Source organism: Phalangium opilio, unplaced genomic scaffold, assembly GCF_054372755.1.
Source record: "Phalangium opilio isolate 3A_F unplaced genomic scaffold, DU_Popi_V2 ptg000003l_1, whole genome shotgun sequence".
NCBI lineage: Eukaryota > Metazoa > Arthropoda > Arachnida > Opiliones > Phalangiidae > Phalangium > Phalangium opilio.
Genome location: NW_028324145.1, coordinates 4,897,386 through 4,916,958, shown reverse-complemented (window position 1 = coordinate 4,916,958; position 19,573 = coordinate 4,897,386). Strand labels below are relative to the sequence as shown.

Here is a 19,573-nt window from a genome sequence, read left to right as displayed (position 1 = left end):
CGGGGTTGAAATATAGGGGTTTGTGAGGAACTTGTGCTTAATGAATAAACAATACGACTCCGGTAACTTCGGTTCATTTACTTCTGCAATGGTCAATAATACTTCTGATAATACTAAGGTTAGTTTCCCCGAGATGTGCGCTAGCTTCAAACGTTACATCAAAAGCGTTCCTTGGTTTCTTGAGGTAAAACTAATTAATTATGGGCTAGACAATCTGGCTGTATAATCTAACACTTGGACAAGGAGGATGAGGTTGGGTTTTTTATCTTGGAAAACGGTTTTGAGTACTGAATTTACAATTTTGACATTGGAAATTAATTTTAATTAAAAAACTCTATCGACTCTAAAAGCTTGAAACCTTTTTAGAATAATAAAACACGTCAAAACACGAGTCTCATTAAAATTTCAGGTCATTTGGATGAATAGGACAAAGGTTCTGTCCAAAAACCTACCTCCTCCCATAGAACTTAATGTTATTTTTGGGTTTCTTCGAACTCCTGCTGATAGTCCAAAAGTCGCATTTTTTGTCCGATCTAAGCTTGCGTTGTCGAGTGCGTGATCGAGTGGGCTATGACTAAAGTTTCACGCGCATCCTTCATCCATGGACTGGACAGTGTCTTAGAGATATCACAAATTCACCAAAAAATTATGTACGAAATTACCTCAGAAAACTTTGAGGAGTATTTACCTCAAATGAAAGAATCCATAAGAAACTGTTCATTCATCGCGATTGATACTGAATTTACTGGTTTAAATAGCGACCCAGAATTTAAATCTAGTTTATTTGACAGCGCGGAAGACCGTTACCATAAATTACGTTTAAACCTGAATAAATGGAACTTCGTTATATGCCAGTTCGGATTCACCTTATATTTCAAAGACAATTTGGAAAACCAATTTACCTCAGAATGTTACAGCATTTACCTTTGCCAGAGATCTTTCAGAAGCCTAAATCGAATCTTTTCATTCCAATCAGGATGTTTGGATTTTCATCGCAATAATAACTTTAATTTTGAGAAGTTTCTCAAGCACGGCGTCTCTTACCTCAATTTAGATGAAGAACAATTAGTCCTTGATGAATTATCTAGCAAATCTTTCTCATTTAATGTTGAACAAGAATTAGACGAATGGTACATTCAAACGTTATGTTCTCAAGTCAGTACTTGGGTGTCTCAAGAGCCGGGTGAAGACGAATTAATATTGAATTATTCACTGCCGCGAGACTCTGGAATCCAAAAATATTACTTGATAAAGGAATTACGTTCTAGATTTCCTACAATTTGGGCTTTTTCTCATCCAGACGAAGACTCCGTCATTGTTCGCAAAGTTTCTAAACAAGAACGGATAGAATTTGAAAATAGCGTAGAAGGCGATGATGAGAAGATTTTTTTAATTTTAAAAGGGTTTAGTTTAGTATTCCAAGAGCTAGTCTCGAGTAAAAAACCTTTGGTGGGACATAACTTATTCACGGATCTCATCATAATACATCATCAGTTTTGGAAACCTTTACCAAAATCCTACTCCAGCTTTAAGAGCTCAATTTTAAGCTTGTTCCCCGTTATTTACGATACCAAACACATATCATCCGAGGCTCAAAGATTAAATCGAAGAAATAACGATTTAGCTAATTGTCTCAGCTTATTGGACCTTTACAAACACTTCTCTCAAAGAGCGACCTTATACAGTCCATCGATAAAGTTACGCAATTGCGATGTAGATGATATTGAATTTAAACCTCATGATGCGGGATTTGATTCCTTCGCGTGTGGCTACATTTTTATCAAGTATTAATCTAATTTAACATGAAAACCACGTTTTGGGTTATTGTTGAGACTCGAGACCTTTGTTGACAATAGAGTAATCTCGGTAGAGAGGGGAAAAACCAGTTTATCCCTCCCTTTAGGCGCGCTTTTGTAAGAGGGAATACTGAGCGCGCTTGTTAGGGGGGATGACACGGGGCATGGAGAGTAGTATCGGCGCTACGCACAGCAACGTCATTCCCTTCTATCTCCAAGCTACGTGTCATCCCCTCTAACAAGCGCGCTCAGTATTCCCTCTTACAAAAGCGCGCCTAAAGGGAGGGATAAACTGTTTTTTCCCCTCTCTACCGAGATTACGCTATGGAGTGACGTTGCAATACGTAGCGCTGACATTACTCTATAGAGTTATATTTGCTGAGGGGGGGGTGAGACGTCATTGGTTTTTCAGCCAATGAAATTAACAAGCCAACAGATGGAGTCACCTTCTGGTGGCTATAGAGCTCATGTTAAATTCAGCCTCCAAAATGGCGAATGGGCGGAGTTTAATGTCACCCTCCCCGTAACCGATATAACTCTATTGTCAACAAAGTTCTCTGTCTTCTCTAACGAAAATGTGAAATTTTCATTAGAATTAGAATTTTTGGTCTGTTATTAACATTGATATCTGTTTCAGGTTGGCTGATTTTATCGTTCGAAGTAGTCCATCCGAAAACCATCATCATCCACTTACCTGGCTCGAGTTATTAACAGTGTTTGAACCCTACGAGAATAAAATAAATTTAATTCGGGGCGCTACGCATCACTTAAATCTCTCTTCGCGGGACTCTACTTCAAACCGACCACCCCCGCTTTATGTGGAAATGAAAACGCGAGCCCTTAACATACTGGACTTAACGAAATTATTGGCCAACTACGGCAACGTAGATATTTCACCAATAAGTGAGAAGAAAGCTTTAGTAGCCATACCCAATGTTGGTTGCGCTAAAGACATTTTAAGAGAGTTTAAAAACAATCCAGACTTTAAAGTATCGATTTACGATCCAGTTAAGCATTCTCCGTTTGTGAGAAACGCCATGTTAATTAGTTGCGTTGGTTTAATAAGTTTGTCCGTGTATTGCATTGCCAAATTATTGTAAACGTACGCCATTGACAATGACAAAAAGATTTAATACAAATTATGGTTCATAAAGTTGTTAAAACAATTCATTCTCTGTCTCAATGTTCAACCAAATTTTCATTTATAAGACTGTAAGTTTGGCATTTGGTCTACAACTTCTTCGACACTCCTCTCAACTAAATAATGAACAGAGGCCGCTGTCTGCGTCTGTCTCAATTACATTGGCATTCTTCTTGCGTCGTGAGAACAACGCGCATGGCTCCAGATTTTTGATTTGGATATCGCTCTTAAACATTTCGCCTATATTTTTCTGATAGTAAACAACAACAAGAACAAAACAATTTCATTTCAGAAACCAAACCTACATGGTTGTGAAATGCCATGACTTTCACCATAAGGACATTATCTCTCTCTAAGGGCCCAAGATTCTATGTTACGGTTGAAATGTATGTATGTCCGATTTGGTCAGCCATCCGTCTCATCACAAGTGGTATAATAATTGTATAGCCTAAACAGAGGCCGAGCGCATTCGCTGCAGAGTAATCCGGGCATTGAACATTTTTCCCTCCTTCAAAGATTTCTCACGACAGCTAGCTCTTCGTGATTTTTACTAAGCGCGAATTTACCTCTTGTGTCTGAGAGAGCTGGGGGGTTCTGGAAATTCTCTTACTTATTTTTTCCCCTCAGTCCTTCCTCTCTCGCCTACCCGTGTGTTTTAGTTTGATTCCCAACCGCTTGGGAGCGTTATCTCAGAGCTCGCCTCTAGACCACGACCGGCTTAGGATATCGATATCGATCGTGGCTGATTTTGAAAATTATTTTTCTCTCCCGCGAATTTCACACGAAAAAATTCGGAAGGAGCCCCTATACAAAATGATCTACGTCACATCTAGCAGAACTAGATGTTTTTGCTAATAGATGCAATGCGCTTGGGCCCTTAGAGAGATGATGTCCTTACGCTTTCACTTACCCCTATTACGCAAGATACGAAATTCTTGAATATTTCTTTCCGTTTTTTATCTGGCAATTTCTTTTGAGGATCTAGAATCTTTTCTTCCAAAACCAAAACATCTTGACTTTGACAGCCAGTGACTTCCATCAGTACCGTTGACAAAACGGGGAAGTTGGGCCTCAGTAGTTCGTAAACTTGCAAGCCTAAATGGTTCAACATGGCACTATTCGCATTGTGTTGTCCCAAATGGAACAGTCCCCTCATCACGCATTGGAAAATGAAACGCGCTTCTTCCTCGCTCTTTAGAACATTATCACTAACCATCTAAAATTGAGATACGTCCGTTGCTCGTCATAAAATTACAAGGGGGGATTTTAAATCAATAATAAAGTACTAATTAACCTGTTTTAAAACGGGCCAACAAATTTGCCCACTCTTCAACGCAGCCTGACTGTCTAACCAATGTAGCCCGTTAAAAGCTGTTGCGGCGATAGCCGAGCATATTTTCTATCAAAATAAATACCAATCCTTTTAAATCTAAATCTTTAAAATATTATTCCTAAAAATTACTAACTTCGTTCCTTAAAAGTTTAACTCCCAAATTTGAAAGTGTTTCGGCGGGCAGCGGTTTCGCTTGGTCCATATCTTCATCCATAACATCCGGATTAGATGTAGTTGGTCCCTTCTTAATGAAGAGAAGCGCGACTAAAAATAAAAGTCTCATATTAAAAGGGGTTATCATTGATTTAATACCTTAACTAACTTACTTAGCATTTCAATATATTCCCTGGTTAAGAGTCTGCCAATTTGGTCCTCTAGTATTTCTTGTGTCTCTGTTATTTCGTCCTCATAGCTGGCGCTAAGTTAAAAACAAGTTAACACAAGCTCGAGTCAATCTCCAACCCCAAGGAAGAGTACAAAAGAAACTCTCACCAATTACTATAACGTTGCCTAAATGTTTCCCATCGCAAATCTAGTTTCTAAAATAAATAAAGGAAGGCGAAATCACGGAAATATTAAATTTACAAGGGCTAAAATCATTCTGCAAAACTCCGTAATTGTAATTCGTAATAATCAAACACAATCTTAAATAAACTCTCGCAGACAGTAACAAAATTCAGTATTTCGTTTGCCAAAAAACCAAAAACATCAACTTATCGAAGGTGTTCCCGATGTCTATGTAATTTGGAAAGGAACCTCACCGCGACTAATCGCCTCCCAGTGAGGAAAGGCTTTCTATATATGTGTATGTATACGAAAACTGGTTCTGAAGTCGTAAAACTCGTGGGGCAGGGACAATATATCAGTGGTGTGCGAGTCCCGTTTTTTCGGTTTCGAGCCGAGTCCGAGTATCGAAACTAATTTCTTATCGAGTATCGAGCCGAGTCTCAAAAATACTTTCGAGTATCGAGTATTTAGATAGGTCAAATTTTGTTTGTTCTTTCGAGTAATTATCGAGTCTCAAATATTGACTTGTCGAGTAGCAATTTTGTAAATTTCTTGAAAATAACGAAGATTTTCAATTATCTAATATCGAACTAGTTCAAAAAGATTGTTAGTGATCAATTAAACATTGAACAGGTGATTTTCAAAATAAATGCTCATGAACTCATCGTCTGCTATAGTTGTAAGCCTCGGACTCGAGTATTTAAAATGTTAAAAAGCTACTCGAATCTGTCTCGAGTATCTCAATGTGTTGTTATCGAGTCGAGTACTCGGCTCGATACTCGAACTGAGTACTCGAACTTAACGAGTACTCGCACACCCCTGCAATATATACTCATATGGGACTATCAAACAATAACAATACGAAATTCTCCATTTCCATTACGAGTTTAAAAATAATTCCACACTTCTATAAACTATTATAAGATATGTTTCACAATTCCTTTTAGGACCCCACCATTAGACTGAACTTCAAAACCATCCTCGTGCCACGATTTTTGAACTATCAAAGCTGTCATTTACAACAGTCCCCTATAGGATTGCAAGCAATATCCACTAACGAACTGGGTATCAGCGCATTACTTTGTGTCTTTGTTGGCAATTAGTTACATAACCACACGGAATAAAAATTAACGAAAAAATAGGCCTTAACTTTTAAAACTGTCATTTACAACAGTCCCCTATAGGATTGCAATATCCACTGAATCGAGTCCACTAACTTTTCGTGTGCATTACACTAAATAACTAACTAACTAACTAACTGGGTATCAGCGCATTACTTTGTTGGCAATTAGTTACATAACCACACGGAGTAAAAATTAACGAAAAAATAGGCCATAACTTTTAAAAATTATTATACTTAAATCAAATTAACTTCAACTTATACTTACGTGAAACATAAAGGGGCAAAACTTCTCTAACACCGGCAAAACAACAGTTTCCTCGAGCAAAGAAGGACAATTTTGAGTAAATGGTTTCCAAAAGACGCGTTTAATATATATTAAGGAAAAACCAACGCAAATCACTAATTGGCTGAGCTGCTTAAGTAAATTAGGAAAAGGATATGGATCATAGTTCGTAACCGAAAATCTGAAACGTGTTCCAAATTGACAAATACTGATTTTAAAATTATCTCTGATAAATTTGGAAATTGGTAAAATTCGGCTGCTAAAGAAGTACCGGCCGTTCCTAAGATTGTGTAACTAGGGATTAAAAATATTTAAATGAATTATAAGAGTTATAAAGAATGGTTATATATAGTTTTATTTACCAATTTTCAAAGACAGTAGCGATGAAATTCTGCATTCGCTCCAAATTGGTCTTAAGTTTGAACTCGGCAATGGGTCCTGGAATGCCCAAGATAACTTTCTGTTCCGATTCTTTAAGTTCTAAAATATCACCGTGAGCCGGATGGAAGTTGGCTTTCATTTCAGGCACCCATAAACTGTTTAGAGTTCTGCGAAATATTAAACAAATACATATTGTAGAAATGATGTAGAAATGTAAAGGAAATGATGTAGAAATGTAAAGGAAATGATGTAGAAATGTAAGGGAAATAATGTAGAAATGTATAGGAAATGATGTAGAAATGTATAGGAAATGATGTAGAAACGTAAAGGAAATGATGTAGAAACGTAAAGGAAATGATGTAGAAACGTAAAGGAAATGATGTAGAAACGTAAAGGAAATGATGTAGAAACGTAAAGGAAATGATGTAGAAACGTAAAGGAAATGATGTAGAAACGTAAAGGAAATGATGTAGAAACGTAAAGGAAATGATGTAGAAACGTAAAGGAAATGATGTAGAAACGTAAAGGAAATGATGTAGAAACGTAAAGGAAATGATATGTAGAAACGTAAAGGAAATGATGTAGAAATGTAAAGGAAATGATATGTAGAAATGTAAAGGAAATGATATGTAGAAATGTAAAGGAAATGATGTAGAAATGAAAGGGAAATAATGTAGAAATGTAAGGGAAATAATGTAGAAATGCAAGGGAAATAATGTAGAAAGAGAAGACATACCTAACTAGAAGAAACAGAGATTCAAATATGGGGCATATGCTAGGAGTGATGGGATTTCTGTAATTGACGCTTCCATCTTCGTTTCGAGAGAGAACAAATCCACCTTTGCTAGCGTCCTATAATAATAATAATATTGATAACAGAAAACAACTACACGTGAGAGGTCTCAAATTGTTTGTAGCTTACCTCGGGATTGTCAGGCCATTTACTACGTTTCAAAAGTGATAGGAAGTATGAAAGGCAAAAGACTATCTAAAAAAAAGAACAATAAGAAAATTGCAAAGAAATCTTCACTGCCAAAAAAAAAAAATAAAACTTTAAACTTACCTTTGCTCGACAGCTTGTGCAAGGGTCCTCGGGCTCAAAGTCTACAGTGGGTTCGCGATTTAATCCAATTTCTTGAATAAAACTATTTACAGAGCCAAAACAGCCTCTAAAATACGAAATTAAATTAACAAGTCACGTAAAACAATTTCCGTATTAGCTACGTGTGGTTGGGGTGAGGCGTGTTAGTTTCGTGTGTGGTTCATTAATAGTTAAATGAACAAACCCTAATAAACGCCATTCTTCTTTCACAGGAAAAACAACTTCTTCCAGAAATTTCACTTGCCGATCATAATGGTTGAAATCATTGCTGGAAAAAAAATTTTTATAGGAAGTATATTAAATTTTTTAACTGATTAAAATTCAGGGGTGTGCGTCAAGTTCGAGTACTCGGTTCGAGTATCGAGCCGAGTACTCGACTCGATACTCGATAACAACACATTGAGATACTCGAGACAGATTCGAGTAGCTTTTTAACATCTTAAATACTCGACAAATACACGAGTCCGAGGCTTGCAACTATAGCAGACGATGAGTTCATGATCATTTATTTTGAAAATCACCTGTTCAATGTTTAATTGATCACTAACAATCTTTTTGAACTAGTTAATGTTAGATAATTGAAAATCTTCGTTATTTTCAAGAAATTTACAAAATTGCTACTCGACAAGTCTATATTTGAGACTCGATAATTACTCGAAAGAACCAAAATTTGACCTATCTAAATACTCGATACTCGAAAGTACTTTTGAGACTCGGCTCGATACTCGATAAGAAATTAGTTTCGATACTCGGACTCGGCTCGAAAACGAAAAAACGGGACTCGCACACCACTGTTAAAATTGCTTATGACGAAAATGTTTTTTCTTCCATTATTAACAAAACTAACCTACTTAATTATGACTATCATTTCATAGAGGGTGCATTTCTCCATAGAAGAAAGTTGATCTAAGCTATCCCCTAATTTCTTTACGTGTTCGTATATTTGATCAAACATTGGCTAAAAAAATAAGAGGTCAATTTGAATTATTGAGCAAAAATTAATAAAAAGACTAAATAAAAACTTAATATTTTTAAATTACCAAAAATAAGCTGCATTGTTGCTTACTGCATATCTTGACTAAAGCTGAACAAGCGTGTCTTCTCAGATTTCGAACAGCTTTGTTTCGACATCTTCTCGTTTCTCCAGATAAGGTATAAGTAACTGCAGTAAAAATCTTTCAGCAGAAAAGCAATTAACATCGCGCAATTTATTGAACTCGGCGCGTACTTTTGCGCAAGTAATTAATGCCACTAAGTTAATTAAGAAAGATAAGAGGCGACTCACCTTCTTTAGAATAACTGGTATAAAGTCCGGTTCAATTGTTACGTATGAAAAAAGAGCGGAAACGCAAGAAAGGGCCGATGACAAAATTACAGGATCCTAGAACAAAAATTTCCAAGAATTCAAATTCAACGTGATCTTCCCCAATACTATAGTATAAATTGAGAGAATGCTTACCGGAGTGTCAAAATTGATCACAATTTTTAGTAGCACCAATCCTTCACTTGGATCTGGCTACAATTTATATTCATTACAATTAAATCGTGTAAAAAGTTAAAAACATGCTTAACAAGCTATTTTAATGAAACTACTGCGCATATTCTTACTCTAGGCTCAGCTGCTTGAAGTATTTTACTTTGAACACATTCTAAATACAACGCCAATGCTTCCCATTCAATCGCCGTTGGAGAATAACTTGAACAGATTCCGTTTTCACTTTCTGCGACAAAAAAATAATAATATTCATTTAGAAAAAAATAATAATATTCATTTAGAAAAAAAAATATATTTTAAAATGCGTTTATTAGGTCATCAGGGTTCATACAACTTTTGGAAAACAAATTTCCCTCAGATTTCCAGTTGTTTTTCCCTATATACTTCCCTGAGTTTCCCAGGTTTTTCCAGTACATGGAGTATCCTCTGCAGCAAATTTTAACGAAGTAGGGGGAGGGGCAAATATGACTATAACATAATCAAAGGACATCCCCATATCTCTAGTAGAAACCAGAGTTATGAGCCTCCAAAGTATAGTGTAATGTTAATCCTATGGAGGGTATGTTCACAAACATTTTGCTTAATTACTCGGCCCCTGTTTGACGCAAATTTCCCTGAATTTTAATAAAAATTCAAAATTTCCTTGAATTTTCCCTGAGGTTTTTGTCAACTATTTATTTCCCTGATTTTTCCAGGTTTTCACGGTTTTCCAGGTTTGCATGAACCCTGGTCATAATTTTATTTTAAAAAAAATTTAAATTAATTACCTGTGCCTAAATCAATAGGTTTGACTAGAATATCTCTTAACCATTTTGCACCAAAGTTAAAACACAATACAGGATCCAATAATGTAATCAATCGAATTAGATCCGAAAAATCTGTGCGATATTCTTGAAATAAAACAAGTATATATTTATCATTTTTTTTTTTTTTTTTGCTCTTTCAATGTAAAACTAAAACTTACTGTTAAAAAACTGTGAAAAAGCTTCGTCATTGTCAAAATCTAATTTGGAATAATCACAGCTTGGAGAGTCATTCCGACTTGGGAATCCAATCTAATCGTAATTAGTAATTAGTAATTAAATTCTGAAAACTAACTTTTAATTTAAAAGTTAATGGAAATGTTCAGATGACATAACGTTATACCTTAAAAAAAGGCCCTTTTTCTAAACATAAAAGGAATTAAATATTAAAAGAAATAAATAAATGATATCTTATTACAAAATAATTAGCATTAAATTAGTCTTAAAAATAATCAAGGACTACTGTCTCGCCATCCGCTATTGGTTTAGTGGCGTCTGCTAAATCGAGCCACTTACCCCTAAAGGGATTGGTTGAATTCTCACAGGCTGAGAGAGGTAAGCCACTCAATCACGCGCGTAAGTGGTTCGATTTAGCAGACGCCACTAAACCAATGGCGGATGGCGCAGTAGTCCTCGTTTTTTACACAAATTAAATGCTAATTATTTATTTATTTTAGAATTATTTTTCCTTTTATATTTAGAAAAAGGCCGTTCTTTTAAAGGAATGGTTCACCCTAAAATTTTTTTATTTTTTATTGGAAAGATCATATAAAAATATGGATATTTAAAATTGGAATTATGAATTTATCCACAATATTAAGAAAGATATGAGCATGTAACGTAATACACTGGCCCCTTTGCGTTAGGCCATACTGTGAGGTGCCTGTCTGTATTACTATTTTTCAAAAATTTCGCCAATTTCCTAGTCTAAAATCTTATTGGCTTTTGCTCACCCTCTGTTGGCCAATAATATAACTTTAAAAAGAGTGAGACGATCCAGAAAACGAAATTTAAGGGAACGTTTCTAGCAGCAGAGTGAGCAGACTACGTGTAAAACGAGCTATCTTACTGGCGGAGTGTATGAGCCAATCATCGTTTGGACTGACACGTCACACAACATACAGAGAAGTTTCATTACAGGGGTCAATGGCGGCGCCCATATAAGTTAAAGTGTTAGTGATATAATTTTCGTCACCCACAAACTTAAAATGCGAAAAAAATCCTTGAAAAATCTAGTTTATTATGATATGTTTACTTTTTTATTTGGTTTCGTAGCAATTTATTAAATTGCAATCAAAGTTTTGTGTTTGGAAAAGGCCTAGTTGAGATTTTCTTTCGTTTGATGACGTAGTAAGGAGAAATTTTCACTCTAGATGTCGCTCACGTGACGCGCCTGTTAGTGTCGCCACGCAGCGTTAAGCCTAATTTATTCAGATTCGCGCGCAGACGATAGTTCTATATTTTCTTTGCTCCCGCGCGCGCGCAGCATTAGTAGACTCGGGAGTCTCGGGCGCGCGCGCTTGGCACGTGACGCCTATAAGTGTGTCAGCCTAAAGGCGGATGCCCACTGGCGTCGCGTGTAAGTTTCACGCGAAAATTTCGCGCGTGCGCATGCGCAAATCGGCGGAGAGTTGTCGCGCGAGAATTTCTACGCGTTCATGCGACGACTTGCGAAATTTGAGCAGCTTCCTATTTTCGTAAGTTCGCGCGCGAAAATATATGCGACAGATGGCGTGGAATAATTGGTGAAAGTTGCGTTTTTCCGCGTTTTTCGGTCTGTTAAAACTTGACAAATCACTCAGTAGCCTTCGTTGATACCTGATTTCAGATTAAAATAGATTTTAACGTAAAATTAATTTAAGAATTGATAATTTTAAACATCAAAATCACCGCAAAAGAGAAGTGCATCGGAATTCATGGCGATCCATTGCTTTGGCAATGAATACGGATAGTGGGTGAATATTATTTACTTTAAGTCTTTGGGTAGAGTTGTGTTGAACTAATTACTGTTAAATTATTAGTACAAAAATTTTCTATCAACATTCGGGCTTGATCATTATGAGCCATTGAATACGATAACCTTCTCGGCTTAAGCCTTTGCAAAATCTACCCCTGTGATCCGAAATCTTGAGATCCACTAACAAATTATGAGAGTCCCCTTGTTGCTTTCTTTTCAGAAAAATTTTGACCTTTAGCTTTTCTTGTTTTTTTTTTTCATTCAAAACCAAAATCACACTTTTTTCACGCGACTCCAGCGAAAAGCAAAATTCCGGTGTGAATGGTTTTCGCGTGAAACGTTTGAAATACATCCGCGTTAACGCGTTTTAAGCGAACGCGAAATTTCGAGCGACCTCAGTGGGCATCCGCCTTTGTTAAGCCTAATTTATTCAGATTCGCGCGCGCGCCGCATTAGTAAACTCGGGAGTCTCGCGCTTGGCTTTTCCGCGAGATGCCGTGAATGACGTAGCAAGGTGAAAAACCCGCCAAAAATCTTCTCCGCAAATTTGCCTTTGTCCCCCAAATTTCAAGTTTTCAAAGTGTTTTTTCTGTGTTTTCCCTCATAATTAAATATTATTCAAGCATATTTTTGGAATCAGAAGAGTTTAAACTCTCAAAAAAGTAAGGTTTTCTTTAGATTTGAGATAATTTTTAAATCACGTCGCTATTCCTTTAATTAATGGTATTTAATTGAAAAGCTGGAATCGTAATTAAAAAATAAAACCCAGATCTTTGCACTTACGCTACTTATAAATATATCAAAGGAGAAAAAAAAAGTCGGCTTGTCTATTCCTTTAAGATATAATATTAATATTATGATACCTGACCTTTTCCTTTAAAAGTTAACTTAAAAAAACCCATATAAATATAAAATTGCCCGACATTTCAAGGAATTAAATTAACCTTCACATTTATCATTAATTCATTATCAATAAATTGAAATTAAATACCAATAAATAATGAAAGACAATTTTTAATTTTACCTTTGCTAGTTTTGAGCTACACATCTCCAATAGCATCGGTAACACAATCAAAAACTTGGGATTCTTCGATAGAATTTTGTGTTGAAAGCAAGCAACCCAAAGTGGAACGGTGAAACTAGACAATAGCTGACTATCATGTTCGGTAAACGCTAAAGCCGCTTGAAGAAAGATGTCTAGAGTTTCGGGACAATCCACACTATCAACGCTTCCCTAAAACATGTAAAACACAAAAACTGTCAAAATAGAAATTATTAAACTAGAGTTTAATTATTCAAACGGACCCAAAGTGCGCAAAGTTGATTTCCTAATCCAGTTAAAACTTGGCATAATTTTTTCAAAAAATCGTAATTAGAACCCACGAGTGGTTTTGACGCAGAAATCCTACGATGTTAAAGAGAAAAGGGGAAAACAATGTTAAAAAAAAAGTAAATATCTATCAGAATAGTATAAATAACTAGAAACCGAGGGGGTAGACGCTCTGAATCTCTGTGTACACTTGAGTTCAAAAGAGTTCAGCTTTGAGAGTGCATTGACAGGGTTCGTACAAAATATTTGGAATGAAATTCCCTGACTTTTCCAGGTTTTCCCTGACTAAATTCCACAAATTTTCCTGACCATATACAATAACTTACAAGGCGTAAATATATGAAAACCAATCTAAATTCACTCGAATCATTTTTGCACGAGTTGTCATTGTTATAAAGATAAGCCAATTAATTCGTTTAAATTTAACCATAAGCAAATCGTAAATAACCGGAGCGAGCGAAGCGAGCTCCGCGAATTTGGGGTTCTGCTCAAGTCTCAGACAACACTTTTTTTGGTCACCCTTATACTGTCATCCAGACTATCAATTTCCCACCAATATATTTTTCCCTGACCTTTTAGGCCCATTTTCAATTTCCCTGACTTTTCCAGGTTTTCCAGGTCGTGTACGAACCCTGATTGAGTTCAAAGCCTTCGGAACTCACAGTTCAGCTTTGACAATACATTGAGTTCAAGACATATTGTACACCTGAGTTCTCAAGTGTCTACCCCCTCGCTAGAAACTAACTTAGCAGCTTGGAAAATGGCTTCCATAGCGTCAGGGCTAAATAATATCATAAATGGTTTCCGATCTTCGGGTCTGCCCTAAAAAGATCACGAGACGGAGAAAAATACTTTTACGAACCATTTTTATATTAAAAATGACTATAAAGTATAAAACTTACTTTTCGATTAACTAATAAGAGTAAACACTCTGCGGCATGTTGTTGCAACTTCTCATCGCTCAAAAGGAAACAAAGCATTCGCAAAAGGAGATAATTCTCACTTTGAATATAATTAAACGGAATCCATTCCAAATAACCACTAAACAAGGTTTCCAATAATGTCTCTACAATGCGACCATGAACTAAATACTTCTGAAACTTTTAACAATTTACTTTTAGTTTCATAAATAGCCGATCAATGGGCAGCGAGTTTATCTTTGCTCAAAGATTATACTACAAGCTTTAAAGGAAAAGTTCAGGTAACATAACATTATACCTTAAAGGGAGGGTGAAGTGGAAAATCAAGTGATTTTTTATCGATTTTTCTACTAATTATAAGACCAGTCTGCATAGTCAAACATTCAGGAAATACTTCCGAATGATTTTAAAATTCAAATTAGGTTCAAATTTTAAGGATAATTTTAAATAAGCCCCTCCGACCAATCGCGTAATGCCTTGCCTTTTAATTAACAAATTTCTCGTGGCACGCTCCATGTCTCGCGCCACGATTATCACGTCGCGCGCCTAATTTTATCAAATCTCGTGATAAATTTCATTCAACATGGAACGTGCCACGAGAATTTTGTTAATAAAAAGGCAGGACGTTACGCGATTGGTCAGCAGTCCTTGTTTAAAATTATCCTTAAAATCTGAACCTAATTTGAATTTTAAAATCATTCGGAAGTATTTCCTGGATGTTTCACTATGCAGACTGGTCTTAAAAATTAGTAGAAGAATCGATAAAAAATCACTTGATTTTCTACTTCACCCTCCCTTTAAAAGAACGGCCGCCCTTTTTCTAAATATGTAAAAAAAAAACACATAATTGATCTCTCATTACAAAATCGATAGCATCTAACTAGTCTGAAAAATTTGGACTACTGCGTCATACGCCATTGATTCAGTGGCGACTGCTAAACCGAACCTCCCGCCCCTCTCAGCCTGTGAGAATTCAACTAATCCTGTAGGGGTAAGTGGTTCTGGCTAGCAGACGCCACTAAACCAATGGCGGATGGCGCAGTAGTCCACGTTTTTAAGAATTATTTTGTAATAAGAGATCATTTTATTTATCTTTTTAATATTTTTCCTTTTATATTTAGAAAAAGGCCGTTCTTTTAAGGTATAATCAGGGATAGATTTAATTTGAGAGGTAGGAATGGAGGACAGAGTAATGTGGGCGCGCGTCACAGTCCCGGACCCCCTTCCACGGGACGGGGGGTATGAAAGAAGACAAGAGGCGGGTCATAGCGACAGAGGTAAAAAAGAATGACGTATTTTACGCCGTCCCCGTCAGCAACGTCATCAAAACGTAATAAGATAACTTAAACTTTTCGTTTCGTGTTGGAGGGAGGGGCTTTATACTGGGCTATGAGTCGGACTGAAGTAAATACTAACCGTTCTCCATTCCTACCTCTAAAATTAAATCTATCCCTGGTATAATGTTACGTAAGCTGAAGTTTTCCTTTAAATTAAACTATCCTACTTGATTATTTGTAGAAGCTTGTTCTTCCTGTAAGATCCCTTCTTTATACTTTTTGTAATGTTCTTCTAGAGTATTCAAGAAAAAGACCCAAATTTCGGGCAGATGAAAAGTTAGCGTTTTCAGCACCTCCCTTCTTCTTTGTTGTTGCATATTTTGTAAAACGGCTACATCTTCGGCTAACATTGAAAATATCATTAAAACCAGTTCCTTTTGAGTTTCCTGAAACAAAAATTAAGCAAATATGATTATCATTATACATGGTCCTATTCAAATCCTTTTTCAATTTGTTACAGGGTTCATACAACTTTTGGAAAACAAATTTCCCTGAGATTTCCAGGTTTTCCCCCATATACTTCCCTGAATTTCCCAGGTTTTTCCCGTATATGGAGTATCCTATGGACCAAATGTTAACGAAGGAGGGGGGAGGGACAAATTGGACTATAACATACTCAAAGGACACCCCTATATCTCTAGTAGAACCAGAGTTATGAGCCTCCAAAGTATAGTGTAATGTTAATCCTAAGGAGGGTATGGTTATAAACATTTTCCTTAATTACTCGGCCCCTGTTTGTCGTAGCCCTATGTTTTTAGTATGGTTGGATGGGTAACAAATTGGACTATAACATACTCAAAGGACACCCCTATATCGCAAGTAGAACCAGAGTTATGAGCCTCCAAAGTATAGTGTAATGTTAATCCTATGGAGGGTATGTTTATGAACATTTTGCTTAATTACTCGGCCCCTGTTTGTCGTAGCCCTATGTTTTTAGTATGGTTGGATGGGTAACAAATTGGACTATAACATACTCAAAGGACACCCCTATATCTCTAATATAACCAGAGTTATGAGCCTCCAAAGTATAGTGTAATGTTAATCCTATGGAGGGTATGTTCACGAACATTTTGCTTAATTACTTGGCCCCTGTTTGACGAAAATTTCCCTGATTTCCCTGAATTTTACTAAAAATTTGAAATTTTCCTGAATTTTCCCTGAGGTTTTTGTCAACTATTTATTTCCCTGATTTTTCCAGGTTTTCCCGGTTTTCCAGGTTTGTATGAACCCTGTTGTTATTACCCCCATAGCGCAAAGAGTATTCAATTCATTCAAAAGTGTCGCCCAATGTTGTGGCCATTCTCTCTTAATCATTTCAACTACAATTTTAACCAGAGCACTCTTAATGTGTCTCTCTTCTTCAAGAACATGTTTGGTTCCCTAAAAGCATTTCTTATCAGAGATTATCATATTTTTTTCGGGGTTTTTATTTTGCCTTACAGATGCGAGTAGTTCCATGGCATTGTTTTTTATAAACAGCTTCTCTTCCGGACTCATTGAGTTCCATCTCAATCTAGAAACAAGCGAAGGAGGCAAAAATTAAAGTCTAAAGAGTGGAATTTTAGCTAGCTAGATAAGGGCCATCGTCAATTCAAGTTTTTAGGCACTGATATTATTATTCAACGTATTAAAGGAAAAGTTCAGCTAACATAAGATTATACCAAGAAGTGATATCTAGTTTACTAGGGAGAAGGTATAAATTCGCCACATTCCCAGCTTTATCTCCAGTCCAAACGTAGCTTCGGAGTTAATCCCCGCCTCTAAATTACAACCAGCTTCTCATTGGTTCTTGAAAACTCAACGTCAGCGCGACGCGAATGACGAAAATTACGTAATTTCCGACTGAGGAGAGTGTAGCGAAATAGCCCGGCCTCCTTTTACGCCCCCCCCCCCCTTGTATTTTGAAAGGGGGACTGGGACTATGGCGCGCGAATACTTAGGCATCTTATACCTTCTCCCTAATAAACTAGATATTCCTTCTTGATTATACCTTAAAAGAACGGCCTTTATCTAAATATAAAAGGAAAAATATAAAAAAATAATTAGCATTTAATTAGTCTTTAAAACGAGGTCTACTGCGCCATCCGCCATTGGTTTAGTGGCGTCTGCTAGCCAGAACCACTTACCTCTTCCGAATTGGTTGAATTCTCAGTGGCTGAGAGAGGTAACGGTAAGGTGGGTTCAATTTAGCAGACGCCATTAAAGCAATGGTGGCGCAGTATTCGTAGTTTTTAAGACTAATTAAATGCTAATTATTTTGTAATAAGAGATCATTTATTTTTTTTTAGTATTTTTCCTTTCTTATTTAAAAGTTTGTACTTCTAAGGTATAATGTTATGTTATCTGCACTTTGCCGTTAAGGCAGCTCATATTGATGACAGTTATTTTGGAAACCATTTTATACAAAGAAGACCTTAAAACCAATACAAAGTAAATAGCCAATAATAATTCTCACGTTATGCAGTGTTCAATTAACTGAAAGCCAAAATGTCGAACAATTGGTGGATTACATTTCTGACAAATGTATAAACCACACTGGGCACATAGAGGAGATGTTTCTTTGAATGTTTCGCAGAGCTAAAAATATAATAAACACAATGCACCGAAATATTTCAATACACTTACTAATAACTATCCATGGGAATAGTAATTTTATTATCAATGTTCAGTGGTTACTTAAATTCTTTAATTTAGGAGTTGGTTTTTACACGAGTGGCTTAAATTGCACCTCTTAAATTTTTATGGAGAAGAAAATGAAATAACAATATTTTGCAAAAGGTTACAATAAACAAGTTAATTAGCAATAATTAGGAAAAGGTAGTGATATCTCGGGGCTAAAACATATCCAATTTTGGAAAAATTTGGAAAAGGGGGTAATTTATTTAGTTCATAAAACTACAGGATAATAACAGAAAACCAGCGTACATTTAGCCGCTCATGTTTTACTTGTGTACAGTGGCACATATGAACAGTTATAATAATCATAAATTTAAACTATTACTAGTCTACGCACAAGAGATGTCATAATGATTCAATTTCAATTTTCAATTTCAAATCAAAATTGTATAAATCAAATTTCACAAAGACTTGGCTTACCTGATAAGCTTCCGCTCTTTGCTGTTGATTTACCGATGGATTAAAAATTACATTTACGGCAGTCATTAGTCTTTTCGACATCATTTCTATTTCTTCCGTCATTATCAAAAATAATTGGGTTAATTTACTGGGAAATTATTTATAAAATACAAAACAATGAGCAGCGCGCGTCTGACAGTTTGGTCAGAAGACCGGGATTCCTGCCGGTAGCTGAAAAGCACCACTAGACGGCGCTAATATGAATTTTGCTAATCAAGCTGAGAAATAAGCCCAAGCACTTTAATTAAATAAGAAGGACATTGACCACTTATGGTGAAACCCTGCTGCTGGAAGGTGAAACCCAGCAGCTGAAAAATAACGCAATAGAAAAACATTTCATACCTATGGCCAAAATTCGTTTGTAGTACCACGGATGTGTATTGTAGAAGGAGAAGAGACTAGGCCTCTAGGGCCTAGACATAAGCGTACTAGTGCTCCACGCACAATTTTCGCGCATACCGAGCCAATGTAAACAATCTCTGACGTCACGTGTTTTAAAGAAGGCGTCCGTTTTCTTCTTTCCCGGCTTAATTCTTTGAATATTTTCCATATTATAATTAATATAAATAGAAATAATAGTAAAAATAAAAAATTAAATAAGATTTGCAAACCGTTGAGAAACTCCCGTCACTCGGACTCGATACACAAAAGACCGAGGCTTAACCCTCCTGAGCGTTCGTAGCTCGCGGCCATCTTTATTGTTTACATTGGCTCGCCTAGGTTTGGAGGGAGGGTCAAAATTCATACCCCCTTTTTTATGGACAAATAAGGTCTAGCTTTTTTTTAGTAGAGGGGAAGCTACGAGTCTCTACTCCTTCTACAATACAGCTCCGTGGTAGTACCGCTTTAGTTCCTCTTCTAACGGACCTCGGACCAAGAACGAAGGCTCGCATACTTGACCATGAATAGAATAGACTCATAAGATTGTAC

At 36.4% G+C, this 19,573-nt stretch overlaps 2 protein-coding genes across 3 annotated transcripts; one reads left to right on the top strand and one right to left on the bottom strand.

Moving 5' to 3' along the window:
- Positions 1-530: 530 nt before the first annotated feature.
- On the top strand, positions 531-2,966 carry LOC149717247 (pre-piRNA 3'-exonuclease trimmer-like). Its single transcript, XM_089837196.1, has 2 exons — positions 531-1,784; positions 2,434-2,966. Exons 1-2 carry the CDS (start codon positions 571-573, stop codon positions 2,894-2,896), a joined length of 1,677 nt encoding a protein of 558 aa, XP_089693322.1. The 5' UTR covers positions 531-570; the 3' UTR covers positions 2,897-2,966.
- LOC149717246 (exportin-5-like) lies at positions 2,907-19,432 on the bottom strand. 2 transcript variants are annotated; one of them, XM_089837183.1, is made up of 29 exons: positions 18,605-19,432; positions 17,964-18,085; positions 16,949-17,021; positions 16,751-16,888; positions 15,676-15,894; positions 14,154-14,351; positions 13,997-14,073; positions 13,227-13,326; positions 12,946-13,155; positions 10,126-10,216; positions 9,929-10,051; positions 9,275-9,387; positions 9,126-9,182; positions 8,952-9,047; positions 8,707-8,841; positions 8,518-8,624; positions 7,851-7,934; positions 7,628-7,733; positions 7,487-7,552; positions 7,301-7,416; positions 6,546-6,731; positions 6,342-6,477; positions 6,166-6,264; positions 4,763-4,809; positions 4,597-4,688; positions 4,404-4,534; positions 4,232-4,336; positions 3,848-4,153; positions 2,907-3,187 (listed from the first exon to the last, which is right to left on the bottom strand). In XM_089837183.1, exons 1-29 carry the CDS (start codon positions 18,704-18,706, stop codon positions 3,050-3,052), a joined length of 3,573 nt encoding a protein of 1,190 aa, XP_089693309.1. In that variant the 5' UTR covers positions 18,707-19,432; the 3' UTR covers positions 2,907-3,049. The 2 variants fall into 2 exon arrangements, with proteins under 2 accessions (XP_089693309.1, XP_089693316.1); XM_089837190.1 differs by having other exon boundaries at positions 14,154-14,345.
- Between the last annotated feature and the right edge of the window lie 141 nt (positions 19,433-19,573).

Excerpts from the sequence above, each read along its gene's own strand:
- LOC149717246 (XM_089837183.1), bottom strand. The coding sequence starts at position 18,706 with ATGACGGAAGAAATAGAAATGATGTCGAAAAGACTAATGACTGCCGTA. Across the intron at positions 16,889-16,948 it reads CCATGGAACTACTCGCATCT|GGAACCAAACATGTTCTTGA; the intron begins GTAAGGCAAAAT and ends AAATGCTTTTAG. Across the intron at positions 14,074-14,153 it reads TCTTATTAGTTAATCGAAAA|GGCAGACCCGAAGATCGGAA; the intron begins GTAAGTTTTATA and ends TGATCTTTTTAG.
- LOC149717247 (XM_089837196.1), top strand. The coding sequence starts at position 571 with ATGACTAAAGTTTCACGCGCATCCTTCATCCATGGACTGGACAGTGTC. Across the intron at positions 1,785-2,433 it reads TGTGGCTACATTTTTATCAA|GTTGGCTGATTTTATCGTTC; the intron begins GTATTAATCTAA and ends TATCTGTTTCAG.